We start from the raw sequence: 23,115 nt of genomic DNA, 5'->3' as shown, positions 1-23,115 counted from the left end.
GGGGTACTGATTGGGGATGATCAGCCATGATCGCATTGAATGGCGGTGCTGGCTCGAAGGGCCGAATGGCCTCTACTCCTGCACCTATTGTCTATTATTTATTGTAAGTGGGACAGGCCCTTTAGGCTGCTGCGCCACCGTGCCACCCAGCCGAAGAGCCTGTTTCCACGCTAAAGCCAAAACGTCTCAAGAGCACATCTGGGACAATCAAGCAAAGAGATGTGTAGACAGCCTTATGCCCCTGTCCCACTTAGGAAACCTGAACGAACGGAACGGAAACTTCTGGAGACTTTGCGCCCCACCCAAGGTTTCCGTGCGGTTCCCGGAGGTTGCAGGTGGTTGCCGGAGGTTGCAGGTAGTGGAAGCAGGTAGGGAGACTGACAAAAACCTCCGGGAACCGCACGGAAACCTTGGGTGGGGCACAAAGTCTCCAGAGGTTTCTGTTCAGGTTTCCTAATTGGGATAGGGGCTTAACAGATACTAACAGTAGATAAGGCACAAAAAGCTGGAGTAACTCAGCGGGACAGGCAGCATCTCTGGAGAGAAGGAATGGGTAATAAACGCAGTGTACCTTACACAGTATAGGCTGCCCTCACACCCCGGTAACACTCACATTTCCTGCATCTACATGAAGCTCACCGTTTGACCTGTTTTTACAAAATGTTAAATGGTCAGCTCGACATAGACTACAAGACCTACACCAAACCAATTAGGAGCAGACGAGGGCATTCGATCCAATTTGTGATCCCAGCTACAAAGACAGATGTGTACAGCAATTCGTTCTTCCCCCGCACACAATTAAAGCATGGAATAATCTCCACCCTACTATAGTTACCCAACCAGATGCAACTACATTTAAAGTAGCTCTTTCTTCCCAATAACCCTTATAGAAACTTACAAAATTCTTAAGGGGTTGGACAGGCTAGATGCAGGAAGATTGTTCCCGATGTTGGGGAAGTCCAGGACAAGGGGTCACAGCTTAAGGATAAGGGGGAAATCCTTTAGAACCGAGATGAGGAGAACTTTTTTCACACGGAGAGTGGTGAATCTCTGGAACTCTCTGCCACAGAGGGTAGTTGAGGCCAGTTCATTGGCTATATTTAAGAGGGAGTTAGATGTGGCCCTTGTGGCCAAGGGGATCAGAGGGTATGGAGAGAAGGCAGGTATGGGATACTGAGTTGGATGATCAGCCATGATCATATTGAATGGCGGTGCAGCCTCGAAGGGCCGAATGGCCTACTCCTGCACCTAATTTCTATGTTTCTATGTTTCTAACCCTTTCTGGTTTAAGCCCTCCCTTCACCACCTCCAGTTTAAATTCCAGTTGGAATATTTTGGGGGACCAAGAAACCAAGAATCTCACCCAGACACAGACACAGAACAGTAAACGCTCTAATCCCAGTGAAACTCTAGACCAAAGTTTGAACCTTGGCCCTTGGCACATTCTGGAATTTATACCTTTGTAAATCAACACCTATTTCAGATTGACAAGTCACCACGCCTAACAATTGCAAGATGTTGCTGTGAGCCAGCCTCAGATTCCAGATTCCTTCTGCTTCACTTTTATGAATCTCGTCAAAAAAAAAAAAAAAAAAAAAAAATTGCTGACACAACGGATTTTAAGCTTCAGCAGAAATACAAAAGCACATACATTGTATGTTAACTAGATGCAGTCGTTTTGTTCCTAAACTACGTGGGTTGCAAAGGCTCAAGTATACCAGTATTTTACAATTCAACAGCCAACACGGCTAGGTTACATATCGAAGGCTGTTTTACAATCTATAAATGCTTTTTACAATCATTCTACAATTCACAGTGCAAATATCTGCCAAAGGGGAAGTTTGTCGTCTGAAGTGCTTCAATCCAGCTGGTTTGTTGTGGGTCGTTTGCTCAACTCTTGCGTCCCCCAAGCTGCTTTCACTCATTGCTTGTTTGCTGAAAAATAAATAGAGGAAATATTGGGAGTTAATTTTATTTTTCTGTGCCCTATTTCTCATTTCTACCTTGGAGAGAAGACCATCCCATCCGGCCTGAAATAGCAATGTTAGTTCATCTTTTGCACAGGAAGGACTGAGGATGTTTCCACTAGTGGGAGAGTCTAGGACCAGAGGTCACAGCCTCAGAATTAAAGGACGTTCCTTTAGGAAGGAGATGAGGAAAAGGAATTCCTTTAGTCAGAGGGTGGTGAATCTGGTGAATTAATTGCCCGTGGAACTTCCTCCTCCCATAATCACACCCCTTCCCTTCTTCCTAAAGTACTTGACACGTTGGAGCAGGGAATGCGAGGATTTGAATCCATGTGCTCCTTCAATTCATTGCCACAGAAGGCCATGGAGGCCAAGTCGATGGATATTTTTAAGGCTGAGATGGGCAGATTTTTGATCAGTACGGGTGTCAGGGGTTATGGGGAGAAGGCAGGAGAATGGGGTTGAGAGGGAGAGATAGATCAGCCATGATTGAATGGCGGAGTAGACTTGATGGGCCCATCTATTCCACCCTCTCGGGGTTCAAGCAGTTCCTTCCGATGCAAAAGATGAACTAGCATTGCTACTTCAGGCCGGAAGAGGTGGCCTTCTCTACAGGGTAGAGATAGAAACATAGAAAATAGGTGCAGGAGTAGAGGCCATTCGGCCCTTCGAGCCTGCACCGCCATTCAATATGATCATGGCTGATCATCCAACTCAGTATCCTGTACCTGCCTTCTCTCCATACCCCCTGATCCCTTTAGCCACAAGGGCCACATCTAACTCCCTCTTAAATATAGCCAATGAACTGTGGCCTCAAATACCTTCTGTGGCAGAGAATTCCAGAGATTCACCACTCTCTGTATGAAATTTTTTTTTCTCATCTCGGTCCTAAAAGATTTCCCCCTTATCCTTAAGCTGTGTGACCCCCTGTTCTGGACTTCCCCAACATCGGAAATAATCTTCCTGCATCTAGCCTGTCCAACCCCTTAATAATTTTGTAAGATTCTATAAGATCCCCCCTCAATCTTCTAAATTCTAGCGAGTACAAGCCGAGTCTGTCCAGTCTTTCTTCATATGAAAGTCCTGCCATCCCAGGAATCAGTCTGGTGAACCTTCTCTGTACTCCCTCTATGGCAATTCATTGCCACAGAAGGCCGTGGAGGCCAAGAGATTTTTAAGGCTGAGATGGGCAGATTTTTGATTAGTACGGGTGTCAGGGGTTATGGGGAGAAGGCAGGAGTATGGGGTTGAGAAGGAGAGATAGATCAGCCATGATTGAATGGCGGAGTAGACTTGATGGGCCCATCTATTCCACCCTCTCGGGGTTCAAGCCAGCATCTGCAGTACACAAAAATGCTGGAGGAACTCGGCGGGTGCAGCAGCATCTATGGAGCGAAGGAAATAGGCAACGTTTCGGGCCAAAACCCTTCTTCACTAAATTGTCCATAGTGTGTGTAGGATAGTGTTAGTGTGCGGGGATCGCTGGTCGGTGCGGACTCGGTGGGCCAAAGGGCCTGTTTCCGTGCTGTATCTCTAAACTAAACAAAAACACTTGCTGCTTATAATTCTGGCAGACCAAAGCCCTTTCCATTCACGTTAAATGCGTAAAAACAATACATCTAAAAGCCACTTCTCCCTGCTGTGTCTCTACTTGATTTCAAAAGCTTTTCTGAAGATCTACCTCTTTGCGAATGCATTTCGCCTCCCACCAAAGCTCTCTTGGGAGGTCAGCTCAGCCACTGTTTGGAGCGCTCCGTGTCTGTCTAAGTGTGGGCTGCTGTAAAACCCAGAGAATGAGGCTTTAATCGTTTTTTAAACTTACCCCCAGACTACATACAGTGCGATCATTGTCAAAGTCCCCAGAAGGCAGCACCACGTTTGAGATTTGTAACAAGTTATGTGCAATAAATATATTTTAAGATGAGAATTTCCTGTTTTTCTTTCGGCTGACTGACTGAATGAACGATTGAATGGTCTCCGCTGCATGCTGGCAGTTTAAAAAGCTGGTTTATGGAATTCACCGCTGAAACCTGACATTTTTTGGCAAACCTGCTACGACTTTATTAGGATTCCAGTATATTACCATTTATTGCAGAGTTATTTTGAACGATGGTACAAACACTTAGCCTACCAGGGACTCGTTTGGTCTGAGACTCTGCCAAATGCTAAATTTCATTATTGCACTGAACTGTCCACTGGGAGGTGAGAGGGAAAGAGAATGTATTAGTTTGTTAAAGGGAAACCTTCCTCTGATGGCTGAAGGTGACACAGGGCTTGTAAATCTGACGAGGTTCTGCTTGAATCAAACGGAGATTTATGCTGCGATTACCAATGTGGAGCGTAGATTTGTGCGATAAATCCACGCCAGATTTAGTAGGAATCCGAGGGGTAACTTTTCCACACAGAGGGTGGTGGGTGTATGGAACGAGCTGCCGGAGGAAGTAGTTGAGGCTGGGACTATTCCCAACGTAAGGTCATAAGCGATAGGAGTAGAATTAGGCCATTCGGCCCATCAAGTCTACTCTGCCATCCAATCATGGCTGATCTATCTCTCCCGCCTAAACCCATTCTCTTCCCTTCTCCCCGTGACCTCAGACACATGTATATTTCTAACATTGAAGAAACAGTCAGACAGGTACATGGAGGATAGGACAGGTTTGGAGGGATATGGACCAAACGTGGGCAGGTGGGACTAGTGTAGCTGGGACATGTTGGCCGGTGTGGGCAAGTTGGGCCGGTGTGGGCAAGTTGGACTGAGTGGCCTACTCCGTGCAGGAGTCGGCCATTCAGCCCTTCGTGCTAGCATGAGACTATGACAGTCAGTTTTTTTATATTCTCCGCAAGCTCTCTTTTATACTCTATTCCCCCCCCCCCCCCCCCACCTTAATTAACCCCTTTGCCATTTCAGATTAGCTTGCAGTTTGGCAAATCAAGAAAGATCTCATGTTATGGTGTACCCGTAACATCGCCCATCCATGTTCTCCAGAGATGCTGCCTGACCCGCTGAGTTACATAGAAACATAGAAACATAGAAATAGGTGCAGGAGTAGGCCATTCGGCCCTTCGAGCCTGCACCGCCATTCAATATGATCATGGCTGATCATCCAACTCAGTATCCCGTACCTGCCTTCTCTCCATACCCCCTGATCCCCTTAGCCACAAGGGCCACATCTAACTCCCTCTTAAATATAGCCAATGAACTGTGTGTGGCCTCAACTACCCTCTGTGGCAGAGAGTTCCACAGATTCACCACTCTCTGTGTGAAAAAAGTTCTTCTCATCTCGGTTTTAAAGGATTTCCCCCTTATCCTTAAGCTGTGACCCCTTGTCCTGGACTTCCCTAACATCGGGAACAATCTTCCTGCATCTAGCCTGTCCAACCTCTTAAGAATTTTGTAAGTTTCTATAAGATCCCCTCTCAATCTCCTAAATTCTAGAGAGTATAAACCAAGTCTATCCAGTCTTTCTTCATAAGACAGTCCTGACATCCCAGGAATCAGTCTGGTGAACCGTCTCTGCACTCCCTCTATGGCAATAATGTCCTTCCTCAGATTTGGAGACCAAAACTGTACGCAATACTCCAGGTGTGGTCTCACCAAGACCCTGTACAACTGCAGTAGAACCTCCCTGCTCCTATACTCAAATCCTTTTGCAATGAAAGCTAACATACCATTCGCTTTCTTTACTGCCTGCTGCACCTGCATGCCTACCTTCAATGACTGGTGTACCATGACACCCAGGTCTCGCTGCATCTCCCCCTGTCGAGAGTCATAGAGCCATGTGGCATAGAAACAGGCCGGTTGGTTCCAACTTGTGAGGCTGAAGGGCCTGTTTCCATGCTGCGTGACTCTACGACTCGTGTTAACAGATGATCGATGGCCCGTGTGGACTTGGTAGACCTCTTTGGTGAATATCGGACTATCCTTGCTGGCTTTACCTTGCACGGAACATTATTCCCTCATAATGTATCTATACACTGTAAATGGATCGATTGTAATCATGTATTGTCTTTCCGCTGACTGGTTAGCACGCAACAAAATGCTCCTCACTGTACCTCGGTACACGTGCCAATAAACTAAACTAACGAAGGGCCTGTTTCCATGTTGTGTCTTTCAATTAATCCATCATTGAGGAGACTAAAAGGTGGTTTAAGACTTAAAAGGTGTTTTTAACCTCTCAGTACAGAGGAGAGCTGAGAGAACAACAGCCCACTACTGAAGATAGACACAAAATGCAGGAGTAACTCAGCGGGACAGGCAGCATCTCTGGAGAGAAGGAACGGGTGACGTTTCGGGTAGAGACCCTTCAGTTTTAGTTTTAGTTTAGAGATACCCTTCTTCAGAGCGTTGTGAGTCTGTGGAATTCTCTGCCTCAGAGGGCGGTGGAGGCCGGTTCTCTGGATGCTTTCAAGAGAGAGCTAGATAGAGCTGTTAAAGATAGCGGAGTCAGGGGATATGGGGAGAAGGCAGGAATGGGGTACTGATTGGGGATGATCAGATTGAATGGCGGTGCTGGCTCGAAGAGCCGAATGGCCTCTTCCTGCACCTATTGTCTATTGTCTATGTTCAAGAAGGAACTGCAGATGCTGGAAAATCGAAGGTAGACAAAATTGCTGGAGATACTCAGCAGGTGCAGCAGCATCTATGGAGCGAAGGAAATAGGCAACGTTCCCTTCTTCAGACTACCGTCTATTGTCTCCCGAGATGCCGCCTTCTCTCCGGAGATGCTGCCTGTCCCACTGAGTTATTCCAGATTTTTGTGTTTGTCTTCGGTTTGTACCAGCATCTGCTGTTCCTTCCTGCACACTACAGCTCGCTGCCTACAGGTGCGAGGGCACTGTGTCAGGAAGGATGGATTTATAAGCTGGCTGAAACTGTTTCTCCTCCTCCATTCCTGAAATACTGCCTGCCTTGTTCAGCCAAACACTCACTCCCAGGGGCCGCCCGGGCAGTCTCCACTCACATGGTGCGATGATTCACAGCCTCTGAAATTAAAAGCTATAATTCACTGCAATAAATTAGCACTCAATGTTTGCTCTGCTCCCACCTCTCCCTCAGCGAGACAAGCAAGGGAATGTTTATGCAGGAGCCCCTCAGCTGGTTCAGGCAGCTTTTACTCCAGGCAACCTGAATACCATGTAGTCTGAAGGTAGACACAAAAAGCCAGAGTAATGCCCCGGAAAAGACTACAAAAAGTAGTAAACACTGCCCAGTCCATCGGCTCAAGGGTTTCGGCCCGAAACGTTGCCTATTTCCTTCGCTCCATAGATGCTGCTGCACCCGCTGAGTTTCTCCAGCAATTTTGTGTACCATCGGCTCTGACCTCCCTTCCATCGAGGGGATTTATCGCAGTCGCTGCCTCAAAAAGGCTGGCAGTATCATCAAAGACCCACACCATCCAGGCCACACACTCATCTCCCCGCTACCTTCAGGTAGAAGGTACAGGAGCCTGAAGACTGCAACGTCCAGGTTCAGGAACAGCTACTTCCCCACAGCCATCAGGCTATTAAACCTGGCTCGGACAAAACTCTGATTATTAATAACCCATTATCTGTTATTTGTACTTCATCAGTTTATTTATTCATGTGTGTATATATTTATATTATGGTGTATGGACACACTGATCTGTTTTGTAGTAAATGCCTACTATGTTCTGTGTGCTGAAGCAAAGCAAGAATTTCATTGTCCAATACAGGGACACATGACAATAAACTCACTTGAACTTGAACTGTCCCACTTAGGAAACCTGAACGGAAACCTCTGGAGACTTTGTGCCCCACCCAAGGTTTCCGTGCGGTTCCCGGAGGTTGCAGGTGGTTGCAGGTAGTGGAAGCAGGTGGGGAGACTGACAAAAACCTCCGGGAACCGCACGGAAAAACCTTGGGTGGGGCACAAAGTCTCCAGAGGTTTCCGTTCAGGTTTCCTAAATGGGACAGGGGCATTACTCAGCGGGACAGGCAGCATCTCTGGAGAGAAGGGTGACGTTTCGGGTTGAGACCCTTCTTCAAACTGGTTAGGGTTAAGGGAAACGAGGGATATAGACAATGATGTAGAGAGATATAGAACAGTATTCGTAGAGTGATACAATGTAGAAACAGGCCCTTCGGCCCAACTTGCCCAAACCGGCCATTGCAGTGTACAGATACATGATATGGGAATAACATTTGGTACAAGGTAAAGTGGCCAAACTCTGTGCCTTCCACCACAGTGACGAATGCTGTGGTGGATGTTTGTGTTACATTTTTATTGTGTTTGTGTGTTCTTTATCATTGTACCGCTGCTGACAAATTCATTTCACTTGCACTTTATGTGCCATGTGACGAATAAAACAGTTTGTATTGTATTGTACAAGCCAGCAAAGTCCAATCAAGGATAGTCCGAGGGTCACCAATGAGGTGGATAGTAGTTCAGGACTGCACTCTGGTTTGTGGTAGGATGGTTCACAGTTGCCTGATAACAGCTGGGAAGAAACTGTCCCTGAATCTGGAGGTGTGTGTGTGCGTTTGTTTTCACACTTCTGTACCTCTTGCCCGATGGGAGAGGGGAGAAGAGGGAGTGTCCGGGGTGCAGTGACTGGTCCTTGATGATGCTGCTGGCCTTGCCGAGGCAGCGTGAAGTGTAGATGGAGTCAATGTAAGGGTGTTTAAGAAGGAATTGCAGATGCTGGAAAATCGACGGTACACAAAAAAGCTGGAGAAAAAACTCAGCGGGTGCAGCAGCATCTATGGAGCGAAGGAAAAAGGCAACGTTTTGGGCCGAAACCCTTCTTCAGGCTGGTTGCTTTGTGTAAAGGTCTGCAGGCTGCGTCCACAATTCACCGCAATTTCTTGCAAATTAGGACACAGTATGTTTAATTATGGGAGGCATAGTTAGCCCAGAGTATATTATGATTAGTGGATCAATTATAAATGTTTAATGGATCACTGCCATCCTCCCGAGAAAGGCAACCTACACAAAGCTTCCGAAAGGCCTAATGAACCACCGTGGCCTAAAGATCCATCAGGCGAGAATGAAATGCTCGGAGACGGAGAAAGGGGTGCAGGGTACGCACAGGCCTTGAACCTGGTGAGACGCAGGAGGAGCCTGGCCAAGAGGAGCCCCACAGAGCCCAGTCCCTCCACGCACTAGAGTCTCCCAACCCCTGCAGAGCAAAGATCCTATAGCGGAGCAAGATAAACCACTCCTGCTAAATGCAATGGGCTGACGTGTAGTACGCAACGGAGCGGAACGTGGGCCTTTTTTTCATCCATTTCAGTAACCCAACCCGACCCGACTCACAGTGTAATCAACGTTGCGGGGGAACAGTTTGTGTTAATAAATTATAATTCTGAAAGTGAGGAGAAGATTTTTACCAAAGAACTTTGATTTTTACGAGGATGTTTCCATAACCGGCTTCCGTCTCCGCACTAGTATCTTTGCTCCGCTACGGGATCTTTGGTGCGGAGACGGAAGCCGGTTACGGAAATGGGGCTGAAAATGACCCATGAATCTGCCCATGACCCTACTACGTCTTTCTCGTCGAGTGGACGATCTTGCTCGCTGTAGGGTCTTTGCTGCAGAGTGGTTACTAAGATGGCTGATCCGTGGGCGGTTGCTGCTGGGACACTAGTCGAGGGCTGATCAACACCGGCTGGGTCGCCTGGGTGAGGGTGTCTGATGTTGTGAGACCCGTAAAGCCCGATGACCCCAGGTCACATCACATCAATGGGCTTGCCCCCTCCTACATAAAAAGTCTTCTCACCCACCACTCCACCTCCAGGCCCCTCAGATCAGCCGACTTGGGGCTGCTGAATATCCCGCGGTCTAGGCATAAGCTCAGGGGTGACCACGCCTTTGCGGTTGCAGCCCCTAGACTGTGGAACAGCATCCCCCTTCCCATCAGAACTGCCCCCTCCATCGACTCTTTTAAGTCAAGACTAAAGACTTATCTATACTCCCAAACCTTTCCTGACGTCCTCTGAGTGAGGGTTACATGTATATATGTATGTAGTCTGTTTTGTTGTGCTATTCTTATAACAAATGTAAAGCACTTTGGCCAACGAGAGTTGTTTTTTAAATGTACTGTATAAATAAATGTGACTTGGCTTGAGGATACTTGAGGGGGGATCTTATAGAAACTTACAACATTCTTAAGGGGTTGGACAGGCTAGATGCAGGAAGATTGTTCCCGATGTTGGGGAAGTCCAGAACAAGGGGTCACAGTTTGACGATAGAGGGGAAATCCTTTAGGACCGAGATGAGAAAAACATTTTTTACACAGAGAGTGGTGAATCTGTGGAATTCTCTGCCACACAAGGTAGTTGAAGCCAGTTCATTCGTGTGTGTATATATTTATATAATGGTATATTCTTAAGGGGTTGGACAGGCTAGATGCAGGAAGATTATTCCCGATGTTGGGGAAGTCCAGAACAAGGGGTCACAGTTTAAGGATAAGAGGGAAATCTTTTAGGACCGAGATGAGAAAAACATTTTTCACACAGAGAGTGGTGAATCTGTGGAACTCTCTGCCACAGAGGGTAGTTGAGGCCACAGTTCATTGGCTATATTTAAGAGGGAGTTAGATGTGGCCCTTGTGGCTAAAGGGATCAGGGGGTATGGAGAGAAGGCAGGTACGGGATACTGAGTTGGATGATCAGCCATGATCATATTGAATGGCGGTGCAGGCTCGAAGTGCCCAATGGCCTACTCCTGCACCTATTTCCTATGTTTCTATGCATCCCAGCGCATCTATATAAGATGTATATTTTTCACACTGATTAGTGGATAAATGTTTAAGAAAGAATTGCAGATGCTGGAAAATCGAAGGTAGACAAAAATGCTGGAGAAACTCAGCGGCCTTCCTTCCGACCCCCAAGTAAAATCACGCAAGTCAAATACTTCGCTGATTGCAATACAATTTGGCTCCTCTGTGGCATTTTTGAAACATTATTTTGTTTCCCCTTCAATGTTCAATATTTGCCAGGAACTCTTGAGATTGTTGCAGCACTAATGATGTTACTGACTGACTGGCGCCCATGTCTTCGTGAATGTTTACACATTGCATTTGTTAAAATTCCTCCGTGCATGTGTGTGTGTGTGTGTGTGTGCACTACTCTTGGGGCCAGCACGACTCTGACCCACTGTTCAGCTTTAGGCTTAATATCGCCACATGATATAAGTGTGGGTCACGGTGGTACAGCGGTAGAGTTGCCGCCTCACAGTGCCAGAGACCCCAGTTCGATCCTGACTATGGGCGCTGTGTGTAGGGAGTTGGTACATTCTCCCTTTGACCGCTCTTAAAAATAGCGGAGTCTTAGAAACATAGAAAATAGGTGCAGGAATAGAGGCCATTCGGCCCTTCAAGCCTGCACCGCCATTCAATATGATCATGGCTGATCATCCAACTCAGTATCCTGTACCTGCCTTCTCTCCATACCCCCTGATACCTTTAGCCACAAGGGCATCATCTAACTCCCTCTTAAATATAGCCAATGAACTGGCCTCAACTACCTTCTATGACAGAGAATTTCACAGATTCACCACTCTCTGTGAAAAATGTTTTTCTCATCTCGGTCCTAAAAGATTTCCCCCTTATCCTTAAACTGTGACCCCTTGTTCTGGACTTCCCCAACATCGGGAACAATCTTCCTGCATCTAGCCTGTCCAACCCCTTAAGAAGGTTGTAAGTTTCTATAAGATCCCCCCTCAATCTTCTAAATTCTAGCGAGTACAAGCTGAGTCTATCCAGTCTTTCTTAAACATTTATCATTGTTGATCCACTAATCAGTGTGAAAAATATACATCTTCTAGATGCGCTGGGATGCATAGAAACATAGAAACATAGAAATAGGTGCAGGAGTAGAGGCCATTGGGCCCTTCGAGCCTGCACCGCCATTCAATATGATCATGGCTGATCATCCAACTCAGTATCCTGTACCTGCCTTCTCTCCATACCCCCTGATCCCTTTAGCCACAAGGGTCACATCTAACTCCCTCTTAAATATAGCCAATGAACTGGCCTCAACTACCTTCTGTGGCAGAGAGTTCCACAGATTCACCACTCTCTGTGTGAAAAATGTTTTTCTCATCTCGGTCATTAAAGATTTACACCTAATCCTTAAACTGTGACCCCTTGTTCTGGACTTCCCCAACATCTGGAACAATCTTCCTGCATCTAGCCTGTCCAACCCCTTAAGAATTTTGTAAGTTTCTGTAAGATACCCCCTCAATCTTCTAAAATCTAGCGGAAACCAAATTTCGTTTGAACCTCATGTGAGGTTTAAATGACAAATAAATGGTATTGTATTGTGTTGTACCAGGGTCTCTGGTGCGATACGAGGCAGCGAGCGGCTTTACCCGCTGCGCCACTTGTTGGGATCAGTGTTGCCATTAGATCCACGTCCGATGTATTAAAAGAAGGGGAACTCTGACCCAGTCACATTCCCAGAGTCGGGAAATTCCATCCAGCAAGGATCCAAGTTTTAATCCAAGACAAAGGGGTGAGATCAATTTTGGGCGCGTGGTCATGATAGGGAACGGCAATGAATGTCTGGATCTTTGGGACCTCGTCTCGTAAGCACATACTTCATTCAGCGTGCAATTATTTTGAAGAATGGTTACAATCAAGGAAAGCAGGCGTGGAATTGTTTCAAATGACCATTGATTGGATAATGTATCAAAATGAATATCAAAAAGTCTGGCCGTCTGCTTCAGACTGCGTTTCAATCTGAAAGTTCTGCCGATTCTTCTAAATTGGTTATAATCAAACCCAGTGGAATTCCTGGCATGGCATCTAGCTTACAGCCTTTCTATCTAATCTCACACTCCTCACATTTAACACAGAGCCATAGAATCATAGAAAATAGGTGCAGGAGTAGGCCATTCGGCCCTTCGAGCCTGCACCGCCATTCAATATGATCATGGCTGATCATCCAACTCAGTATCCTGTACCTGCCTTCTCTCCATACCCCCTGATCCCTTTAGCCACAAGGGCCACATCTAACTTCCTCTTAAATATAGCCAATGAACTGTGGCCTCAACTACCTTCTGTGGCAGAGAATTCCACAGATTCACCACTCTCTGTGTAAAAAAATGTTTTTCTCATCTCAGTCCTAAAAGATTTCCCTCTTATCCTTAAACTGTGACCCCTTGTTCTGGACTTCCGGAACATCGGGAACAATCTTCCTGCATCTAGCCTGTCCAACCCCTTAAGAATTTTGTAAGTTTCCATAAGATCCCCCCTCAATCTTCTGAATTCTAGCGAGTACAAGCCGAGTCTATCCAGTCTTTCTTCATATGAAAGTCCTGCCATCCCAGGAATCAGTCTGGTGAATCTTCTCTGTACTCCCTCTGTGGCAAGAATATGGCCACTTGTGGTATTGTATGGCAAGGTATGGCAACTCTACCGCTGGGCCCCATTTTGTAAAGGGAAACTGAGTGATTGTTTTAGGTTTAAGATCTTCATCAGAACTGGAAAACCTTCGATTAATGTAGCAAATGAGAGAACGGTGGACAGATTTGCTTCCACTTTTCCATCAAAACAAAACAATGTGCAAGTAAACAGGGAAAACCCAGGGAACAAGACAGTATAAGGGAGAACCAAGAAATTATGTTAGGAAACGCCTGAGTCTTGAGACTTTTATAAGCCTTCAGAGCATTGGAGGATGGATAGACAGGGAGATGGAATGTGTTCCACAACAAGCAAGGCTTCGGAAACAATGAGTTAGAATTGAGCAATGAGGCCCATCTGTTATTGGGAGGGTTAAAAAAGCAGCCAAGCACCTTATAAAAACTCTGCCATGGGCGTTGCAAATAGCCACATGGTGTAAATGCTGGGACATCCTCTTTCCACATGTGGCCCTGTGTCGTGGTGAAATCTTAAAGGTCTCGACCCGAAACGTCACCTATGCCTTCGCTCCATAGATGCTGCCTCACCCGCTGAGTTTCTCCAGCATTTTTGTCTACCAAGCACTATGTGAATACATGTTTTCACAAGCTGTAGATGTCGTTGTATCGTCTTTGTGTTTTACCACATTGTCTTAACAATTATGGGCAAAATGGCAAACAAAGGCTTCACTCTGTCACCATCTAAGCTGCATCAGGTGAAGATCAGCCAGAACGTGTGGAGTAATCTAATTATTGCTTATCCATTTCCCTCGCTGCATGGGAGTTCACCACACACACACACACACATCCACCTTGACGTTTATATATATGCAAGGAACATCTCAGAGACTAACCCTGTTGATCAATACAGCAAGGAGGATTATCCCTTATAGCAGATGCATGGTCGTTTGAACTCTTCCCAATAGCAGGCTGCAACTCGTTGCGATTGGCATACACTTGGGTCTTATCTGGCACTATTCCCTCACCAACAATCCCAGCATCTTTGCAGCTGCCTCGAAGCTTGGAGTTCAGTTTAGAGATACAGCACGGAAAACAAGGGGTCACAGTTTAAGGATAAGGGGGAAGTCTTTTAGGACCGAGATGAGAATTATTTTTTTCACCCAGAGAGTGGTGAATCTGTTGAATTCTCTGCCACAGAAAGTAGTTGAGGCCACAGTTCATTGGCGTACAGTTTTGGTCTCCTAATCTGAGGAAAGACATTCTTGCCATTGAGGGAATACAGAGAAGGTTCACCAGACTGATGCCTGGGATGTCAGGACTTTCATATGAAGAAAGACTGGATAGACTCGGCTTGTACTCACTAGAATTTAGAAGATTGAGAGGGAATCTTATAGAAACTTACAAAATTCTTAAGGGGTTGGACAGGCTAGCTGCAGGAAGATTGTTCCCGATGTTGGGGAAGTCCAGGACAAGGGGTCACAGCTTAAGGATAAGGGGGAAATCCTTTAAGACCGAGATGAGAAAAAAAAAATTCACACAGAGAGTGGTGAATCGGTGGAATTCTCTGCCACAGAAGGTAGTTGAGGCCACAGTTCATTGGCTATATTTAAGAGGGAGTTAGATGTGGCCCTTGTGGCTATACTCCAGGATCAAGGGGTATGGAGAGAAGGCAGGTACAGGATACTGAGTTGGATGATCAGCCATGATCACATTGAATGGCAGTGCAGGCTCGAAGGGCCGAATGGCCTACTCCTGCACCTATTTTCTATGTATCTATGTATGTCCCTAGTGTGAGTAGGATTGCGTGGGGATCGCTGGTCGGTACAGACTCGATGGGCCGAAGGGCCTGTTTCTCCAAAATAAAAAATGTGCACAGATCTTAAATCATTTGCCTGCAAGTCCACAATAAATTAGCATAAGTGGTTGCCAAATATGTAGACAGTTTCAAGAGCTCATTCAGCCAAATATGATGCAAGGACGAAGCTTTACTAAATAATTTGTTCCCCTTCGAAACTAACGTCCTTCTTTAACTCCCAGGACATTGCCACATTTTACTTCTACACTACACAAGGATGTCCTTCCTCAAATTAGGAGACCAAAACTGTACACTGTACAGGGTCTCTGGCGCTGTGAGGCTTTGGCTCTACCAGTTGCAGCAGTGTAGTCAGCCACTCTAAATCCTGAAGGCTTTGGTGGTTAAGGGTGACCTTTTAATGTTAAATGATGAGCTAAGCTTGCAGGATCTTCTGTTGGAGACCCATACAGTTGGGTGGGAGGGGAGGAGTGGTCTAGTTACATCCACCCATTCACTGTTTGGCTTCACGGCATAACTGCACGAAAGGCCATGGGAGCAGACAGAAATACTCAGACACTGAACAACAAACACCTTGTTTAGCTTTTCTGTTTACTTGTCCTACTCCATCAAAACAACAGCTACTGCTAACTCTTGTCTAGTCCGCTTAGTTATAAATCACAGGCCTAGATTCAGCTGCAAAGAATGCAAGCAGAATTCTCCGTCCAGTTTTACTGGTGCTGCTGCAGAAGAAGTTCCTTAACGCTTTGAGACTTAGATTGAGTTACGGTCAGTTAAGTTTAGTTTAGAATCATAGAAAATAGGAGGAGGCCATTCGGCCCTTCGAGCCTGCACCGCCATTCAGTGTGATCATGGCTGATCATCCACAATAATAATAATAATAATAATAATAATTTTATTTATAGAGCACTTTAAAAACAAACATAGCTGCAACAAAGTGCTGTACATCACTAATCATTGACAAAAAAGTTAATACACACCAAAAATAACAATCAAAAGAAATAGTAGGAAAAGACATGCCAAATAAAGAAACATCAAAAACACCACAAACAGAAGCAAAGCCTCAGGCATGGTCAAAAGCCAGGGAGTACAAATGCGTTTTAACACTGGATTTGAAGATGGACAGTGAGGGGGCCTGTCTGATGTGCAACGGCAGGGTGTTCCAGAGTGCCGGAGCAGCAACAGAGAAGGCTCTATCCCCTCTGAGCTTCCGCTTAGACCTCAATCAGTAACCCGTGCCTGCCTTCTCCCCATATCCCTTGATTTGGCTGGCCCTAAGAGCACTTGGTAACTCTCTTCTAAATTTTAAATCTAAAGATACCAATCAACACTATACTAGCTCACCAGATCCCACTAGGTCTTGCTACACTGTGGGAGGGTGGGGGGTGGGGGGTGGGGGGGGACTCGGAGAAAACCCACACAGGTCACGGGGAGAACGTACAAAGTTCCTACAGACAGCACCCATAGTCAGGATCGAACCCGGGTGCCTGGCGTTGTGGGGCAGCTAAAAGCTAGTCTACTGCTGCACCACCATGCTGCCCCTAAGTACTTTGTGGTTATTTGAATGGGGGGGAGCAGTTTTAGGAGCACTCTCTCCACCGTTGAGGTGCGAATGGATAGTTGCCCACTGGCACCTCACAGTTCCGAGGCAAATACCGACTAAAAATACAGAGAAAAAGCTCGTCCTTTGAAGACCTAGTGGTTTCTTAATTGGCAGTCAAAACATTCACACTCAAGGCATCAAGAGAGCGTTCCAAGTCTATTCTTAACATCAGGCGATGGTTGGGAAAGATTATTCCGCAGTTGCAACTGTTGCAGAGCCATCCAGCCATAAGTGGGCCAAAGATAGATACAAAGGGCCATAGTAACTCATCGGGCCAGGCAGCATCTCTGGAGAACATGGATGGCTGGGTCGTTTTGGGTCAGGACCTTTCTTCAGACCTCAAATACAGACATAGGCCCTTCAGTCCCATTCCTCCATGCCAAACAAGATGCCCCATCTATGCTAGCCCCATCTGGCCCATATTTCTCTAAATGTTGGACCGACACACAGTTGGATTTTTTGTGACTGCCTTCATGTGCAGGGAGGAACTGCAGATGCTGGTTTATAAAACATCACCTATCCATGTTCTCCAGTGATGCTGCCTGACCCACTGAGGTCCTCCAGCACTTTGTCTTTTTTTTCTGTTTAAACCAGCATTTGCTGTTACTTATGTAATATTCGGTCCTAGTCCTAGATGAGTGCAGATGCAGCATAATTCAGGAAACTCGACAAAATCCAGGGCAATGCATCCACTTCACTAATAGTCCATTCACCACACAAGAGTGTACAGTTTTGGTCTCCTAATCTGAGGAAAGACATTCTTGCCATAGAGGAAGTACAGAGAAGGTTCACCAGACTGATTCCTTGGATGTCAGGACTTTCATATGAAGAAAGACTGGATAGACTCGGCTTGTACTCGCTAGAATTTAGAAGATTGAGGGGGGATCTTATAGAAACTTCCAAAATTCTGAAGGGGTTGGACAGGCTAGATCTAGGAAGATTGTTCCCGATGTTGGGGAAGTCCAGAACAAGGGGTCACACAGTTTAAGGATAAGGGGGAAATCTTTTAGGACTGAGATGAGAAAAACATTTTTCACACAGAGAGTGGTGAATCTGTGGAACTCTCTGCCACAGATGGTAGTTGAGGCCACACAGTTCATTGGCTATATTTAGGAGGGAGTAAGATGTGGCCCTTGTGGCTAAGGGGATCAGGGGGTATGGAGAGAAGGCAGGGATGGGATACTGAATTGGATGATCAGCCATGATCATATTGAATGACGGTGCAGGCTCGAAGGCCCGAATGGCCTCTACTCCTGCACCTATTTTCTATGTTTCTATGAGATGTTCACTGCCCCATCAGTGGCAGTGATTGTATGAATAACCTTTTTCGAAGAAGATCGACACAAAATGCTGGAGTAACTCAGAGGGACAGGCAGCATCTCTGGAGAGAAGGAATGGGTGACGTTTCGGTTCGAGACTGAAGAAGGGTCTCGACCCGAAACGTCACCCATTCCTTCTCTCCACAGATGCTGCCCGTCCCGCTGAGTTACTCCAGCATTTTGTGTCTAAGCTTGATAGCTACGTTAATAATCGACATCCGTAGGTTTATGATCGATGCCAGTCGACAGTCTACCTCCTGTGATGGAGACGGTGAGATCAAGAAACGGTAGGGAGATGTCGGGAGATGGTCCCAGTGAATTTGAGTGCAGGGTAGATATGAATAGTGAAGTTGATGAAGTGAGTCAGTTCCGCAGGAGATATCCTCGATGCTTTTGCCAATATATCTTATTTGGCAGGGTCGGAAGAGTGTAGTCTAGATAGCTGTGGGAGTCTTTTTTTGGCAGGGTGGGAAGAAGTATCGTTTTTCAAAATTGGCCATACACTTTGCTCAATAATAGAGTTGCTGCCTTACTGTGCCAGAGATGAAACCCTTGAATTTCTGTTTTGTTTTGGTCTCTAAATTCTTGTAGGATTTCAAGTCTCTTCCGATCTATTAATTCCTCAAAAAAAAAGTTTCCCATTCACAGGATTAAGTGCAAATTCAGGATTTTTAACATTGAAGTCTCATGTATTTAGCTCCTGGCCTCGTTTGTTGGCACTGTTGAATGATAGTCGAGACAATGAAACAATTCCAGACATGCCATATCTCCGGTGACTCAAAAACCGATGCATAGTTTAGTTTAGTTTAGTTTAGAGATACAGCGCGCAAACAGGCCCTTCGGCCCATCGAGTCCTCACCGCCCAGCGATCCCCACACATTAAATGTCCCTGTCCCACTTAGGAAACCTGAATGGAAACCTCTGGAGACTTTGTGCCCCACCCAAGGTTTCCGTGCGGTTCCCGGAGGCTTTTGTCAGTCTCCCTACCTGCTTCCACTACCTGCAACCACCTGCAACCTCCGGGAACCCCACGGAAACCTTGGGTGGGGCGCAAAGTCTCCAGAGGTTTCCGTTAAAGTTTCCTAAGTGGGACAGGGGCATTTACAATACACCACACACACACTACGGACAATGTACACTTAGACCAAGCCAATTAACCTACAAACCAGTAGGTCCTTGTAGTGTGGGTGGAAACCGAAGATCTTGGAGGAAGCTCATGTGGTCATGGGGAGAGCGTGCAAACTCTGCCCAGACAGCGCCTGTAGTCAGGATCGAACCCGGGTCACCAGCGCTGCAAGAGCAGAGCTGCAAGGCAGTACCTCTACGCCACCGTGCCACCCTGGTTGCTGCTTCAGACAACTTTTGTTCTCAATAGACAATAGACAATAGACAATAGGTGCAGGAGTAGGCCACTCAGCCCTTCAAGCCAGCACCGCCATTCAATGTGATCATGGCTGATCATCCCCAATCAGTACCCTGTTCCTGCCTTCTCCCCATATCCCCTAACACCGCTATCTTTAAGACCCCTATCTAGCTCTCTCTTGAAAGCATCCAGAGAACCTGCCTCCACCGCCCTCTGAGGCAGAGAATTCCACAGACTCACAACTCTCTGTGAGAAAAAGTGTTTCCTCGTCTCCCTTCTAAATGGCTTACTCCTTATTCTTAAACTGTGTGTGTGGCCCCTGGTTCTGGACTCCCCCAACATCGGGGACATGTTTCCTGCCTCTAGCGTGTCCAAACCCTTAACAATCTTAGGTGTTTCAATAAGATTCCCTCTCATCCTTCTAAACTCCAGAGTGTACAAGCCCAGCTGCTCCATTCTCTCAGCATATGACAGTCCCGCCATCCCTGGAATTATCTTGTAAACCTACGCTGCACTCCCTCAATCGCAAGAATGTCCTTCCTCAAATTAGGGGACCAAAACTGCACACAATATTCCAGTTGTGGTCTCACTAGGGCCCTGTACAACTGCAGAAGGACCTCTTTGCTCCTGAACTCAATTCCTCTTGTTATAAAGGCCAACTAGAGGAATTGAGTATAGGAGCAAAGAGGTCCTTCTGCAGTGTGTATCCTTGGTTTAAACCAGCATCTGCAGTTCCTTCCTACACATTTGGTTTCATCTCGGGTCTGTAGTAAGCTTCAGTGGGCCCTAGGTGGCAGCCCTATCCATATGTAAAGGTCGGGGAGAACGTACAAACTCCGTACAGACAGCCCCCTTAGTTGGGATCGAACCAGGGTCTCTGGCGCTGCAAGCACTGGAAGGCAGCAACTCTACCGCTGAGCCACTGTCCCGCTGAGTTACTCCAGCATGTTGTGTCTATCTTCTCTTGCAAGCCTCAATATCTTCCATCAGTGCATACTGAACATTTAGATGGGTCAGTGGTGGCAGGGGATAACAGCTTCGGGTTCCTGGGTGTGTGTATCTCTGAAGACCACAGTGGTGCAGCGGGTGGAGCTGCTGCCTCACAGCGCCAGAGACCCGGGTTCGATCCTGACTACGGGTGCTGTCTGTACAGAGTCCGCACGTTCTCCCCATGACCGCGTGAAATTTCTCCGAGATCTTCGGTTTCCTCCAAAGACGTACGGCCCTGTCCCACTTACGTGTCCTTGGCACACAAATTACGCGACCTTGTCGTCGCGTTCAGACGCACGGGCACTGAGAAGCGCGGAGGGGTGTGGCCGCGCGGGGCTCCGAAATCTTGTAGCGAACGAAATCTCCGCGCGCCAACGGCCCGTAGCGTAACTGACGGCCAAAGTGGGACAGACTCAAGACCCAGGTGTGACCTCCAACAGCAGCAGAAGCAGCAAATGATCGCCGAGCTCGGCCTGGGGCTCACGGCCATTGCGGTCCGCATCCTCCCCCACTTCTACTCCCAGAGCGGGGCCAAGAGAATTGAAGATGGACACAAAATGCTGGAGTAACTCAGCGGGACCGGCAGCATCTCTGGAGAGAAGCCATGGATGATGTTTTGGGTCAAGACCCTTCTTTCAGACTGGAGAAGAGTCTCGACACGAAACGTCACCCATTCCTTCTCTCCAGAGATAGACATAGACATAGAAATTAGGTGCAGGAGTAGGCCATTCGGCCCTTCGAGCCTGCACCGCCATTCAATATGATCATGGCTGATCATCCAACTCAGTATCCCGTACCTGCCTTCTCTCCATACCCCCTGATCTCCTTAGCCACAAGGGCCACATCTAACTCCCTCTTAAATATAGCCAATGAACTGTGGCCTCAACTACCCTCTGTGGCAGAGAGTTCCAGAGATTCACCACAGATGCTGCCCATCCCGCTGAGTTACTCCTGCATTTTGCGTCCATCTTCAAATGACGTCACACGCTCCAGACACCTGTGCGGACGCATGACATCGCACGCGACCTTCGTGGGACCGTCGCGCCTCAACGGGACCACGAGGTCGCGTAATTAGCGTGCCAAGGACACATAAGTGGGACAGGGGCTGTACAGGTTTGCAGGTTCATTAGCTGGGTGTAAATGTAAAAAATGTGTGTGTGTACGGTATGTTCCATGCACTGGGATCGTTGGTCAGTGCAGAGAAGGGCCTGTTTCAACGCTGTACCTCTGAACTAAACCCTTGTATTTGGGTCAGTTACACAAATACTTGCGGCAGTCAGGCCTATCGACTTTCTCCAACATCTGGATAACATTTCAACAACGTGGCAAGTTCAAGTTTTGGATAATTGTGATATTCTAGTCAATTAGTTCTGCATTTGACTGCGTCATAGCCAACAGGAAAGGCATGGGCACCGACATCATTCCAAACGCACCCAACAACGGGCGGCTCTGATTCAGCTATTACCAAACCACCCAGAAGGTTCGTCTGATGGGATGTGAAAATGTCAAAAAAAAAGATCTTTAGAGAAAAAAAACCTCAACATTTATCGGATTACATCCATGAACGATGCACCACTTTAACCTTTTGTTTGAGCTGATCTCAGTAACTGCTGAATAACTAGCTGGGATAATTAATGGTACATGGAAAGGTGACTAAATGATATTCAGAACTGCTCATTTGTGGGGCTTAAGTATGACTGCAAGATGTACACCAAACTGTATATACAAATGGAATACACTGTGGATAGGTACATGTGACAATAAAATATAATTGCACCATTAATATCTCAAGAGGTAACATAGAAACATAGACAATAGGTGCAGGAGTAGGCCATTCGGCCCTTCGAGCCTGCACCGCCATTCAATATGATCATGGCTGATCATCCAACTCGGTATCCCGTACCTGCCTTCTCTCCATACCCCCTGATCCCTTTAGCCACAAGGGCCACATCTAACTCCCTCTTAAATATAGCCAATGAACTGTGGCCTCAACTACCTTCTGTGGCAGAGAATTCCACAGATTCACTGTGATCATGGCTGATCATCCACAATCAGTACCCCGTTCCTGCCTCCTCCCCATATCCTCTGACTCCGCTATCTTTAAGAGCTCTATCTAACTCTTGAAAGCATCCAGAGAATTGGCCTCCACCGCCTTCTGAGGCAGAGAATTCCACAGATTCACAATTCCCTGGGTAGAAACAAATTCACAGTTCCTAAACTTTGAGAGACATTTTTTGCTGGGATCTCACCAAGGCACAGAGATCGTTGGTTGCAAAAAATAACTTTTCAAGGCTGCATTTCTCAGACTGCGATTGTTTGTGGTGGAATCCCTTTAGCCACAAGGGCCACAAGTAACAGACTGGTTCCACCAAGATGCAGCACAGAACGCCACAGGGGACCCTTCTTCCCTGTGGCTACCAAACTTCAACTACTCCCCCTTCTGTCGTGGGGTAGACTGACTCCCCTCCGCTCCCCCCTGATGTGCTACAATGCTGAGAACTATAACCTGTATTCTGTAGGGTGGTGAATCTGTGGAATTCATTGCCACAGACGGCTGTGGAGGCCAAGTCAATGGATATTTTTAAGGCAGAGATAGATAGAGTCTCGATTAGTACGGGTGTGGGAGGTTATGGGGAGAAGGCAGGAGACTAAATAGGGTTAGGAGGGAGACAATCAGACAACAATGTGATATTGACCAGATCATTTGTTTTAAATGATGAAGATTAGGAATCAAATG

The 23,115-nt window shown here is 46.7% G+C and overlaps 1 protein-coding gene across 1 annotated transcript in view; it reads right to left on the bottom strand.

Moving 5' to 3' along the window:
• Nucleotides 1-484: 484 nt before the first annotated feature.
• LOC129714140 (SPARC-related modular calcium-binding protein 1-like) overlaps nt 485-23,115 on the bottom strand; it is a 73,391-nt gene continuing 50,760 nt past the window's right edge. Inside the window, exon 12 of the mRNA XM_055663629.1 lies at nt 485-1,935. Within this exon, the coding sequence (XP_055519604.1) occupies nt 1,922-1,935 (14 nt within the window). The 3' untranslated portion in view covers nt 485-1,921. The remainder of the gene's footprint in view (nt 1,936-23,115) is intronic.

This window comes from Leucoraja erinacea, chromosome 38 (genome assembly GCF_028641065.1).
Source record: "Leucoraja erinacea ecotype New England chromosome 38, Leri_hhj_1, whole genome shotgun sequence".
NCBI lineage: Eukaryota > Metazoa > Chordata > Chondrichthyes > Rajiformes > Rajidae > Leucoraja > Leucoraja erinaceus.
This window is presented reverse-complemented; position numbering and strand designations above follow the sequence as displayed.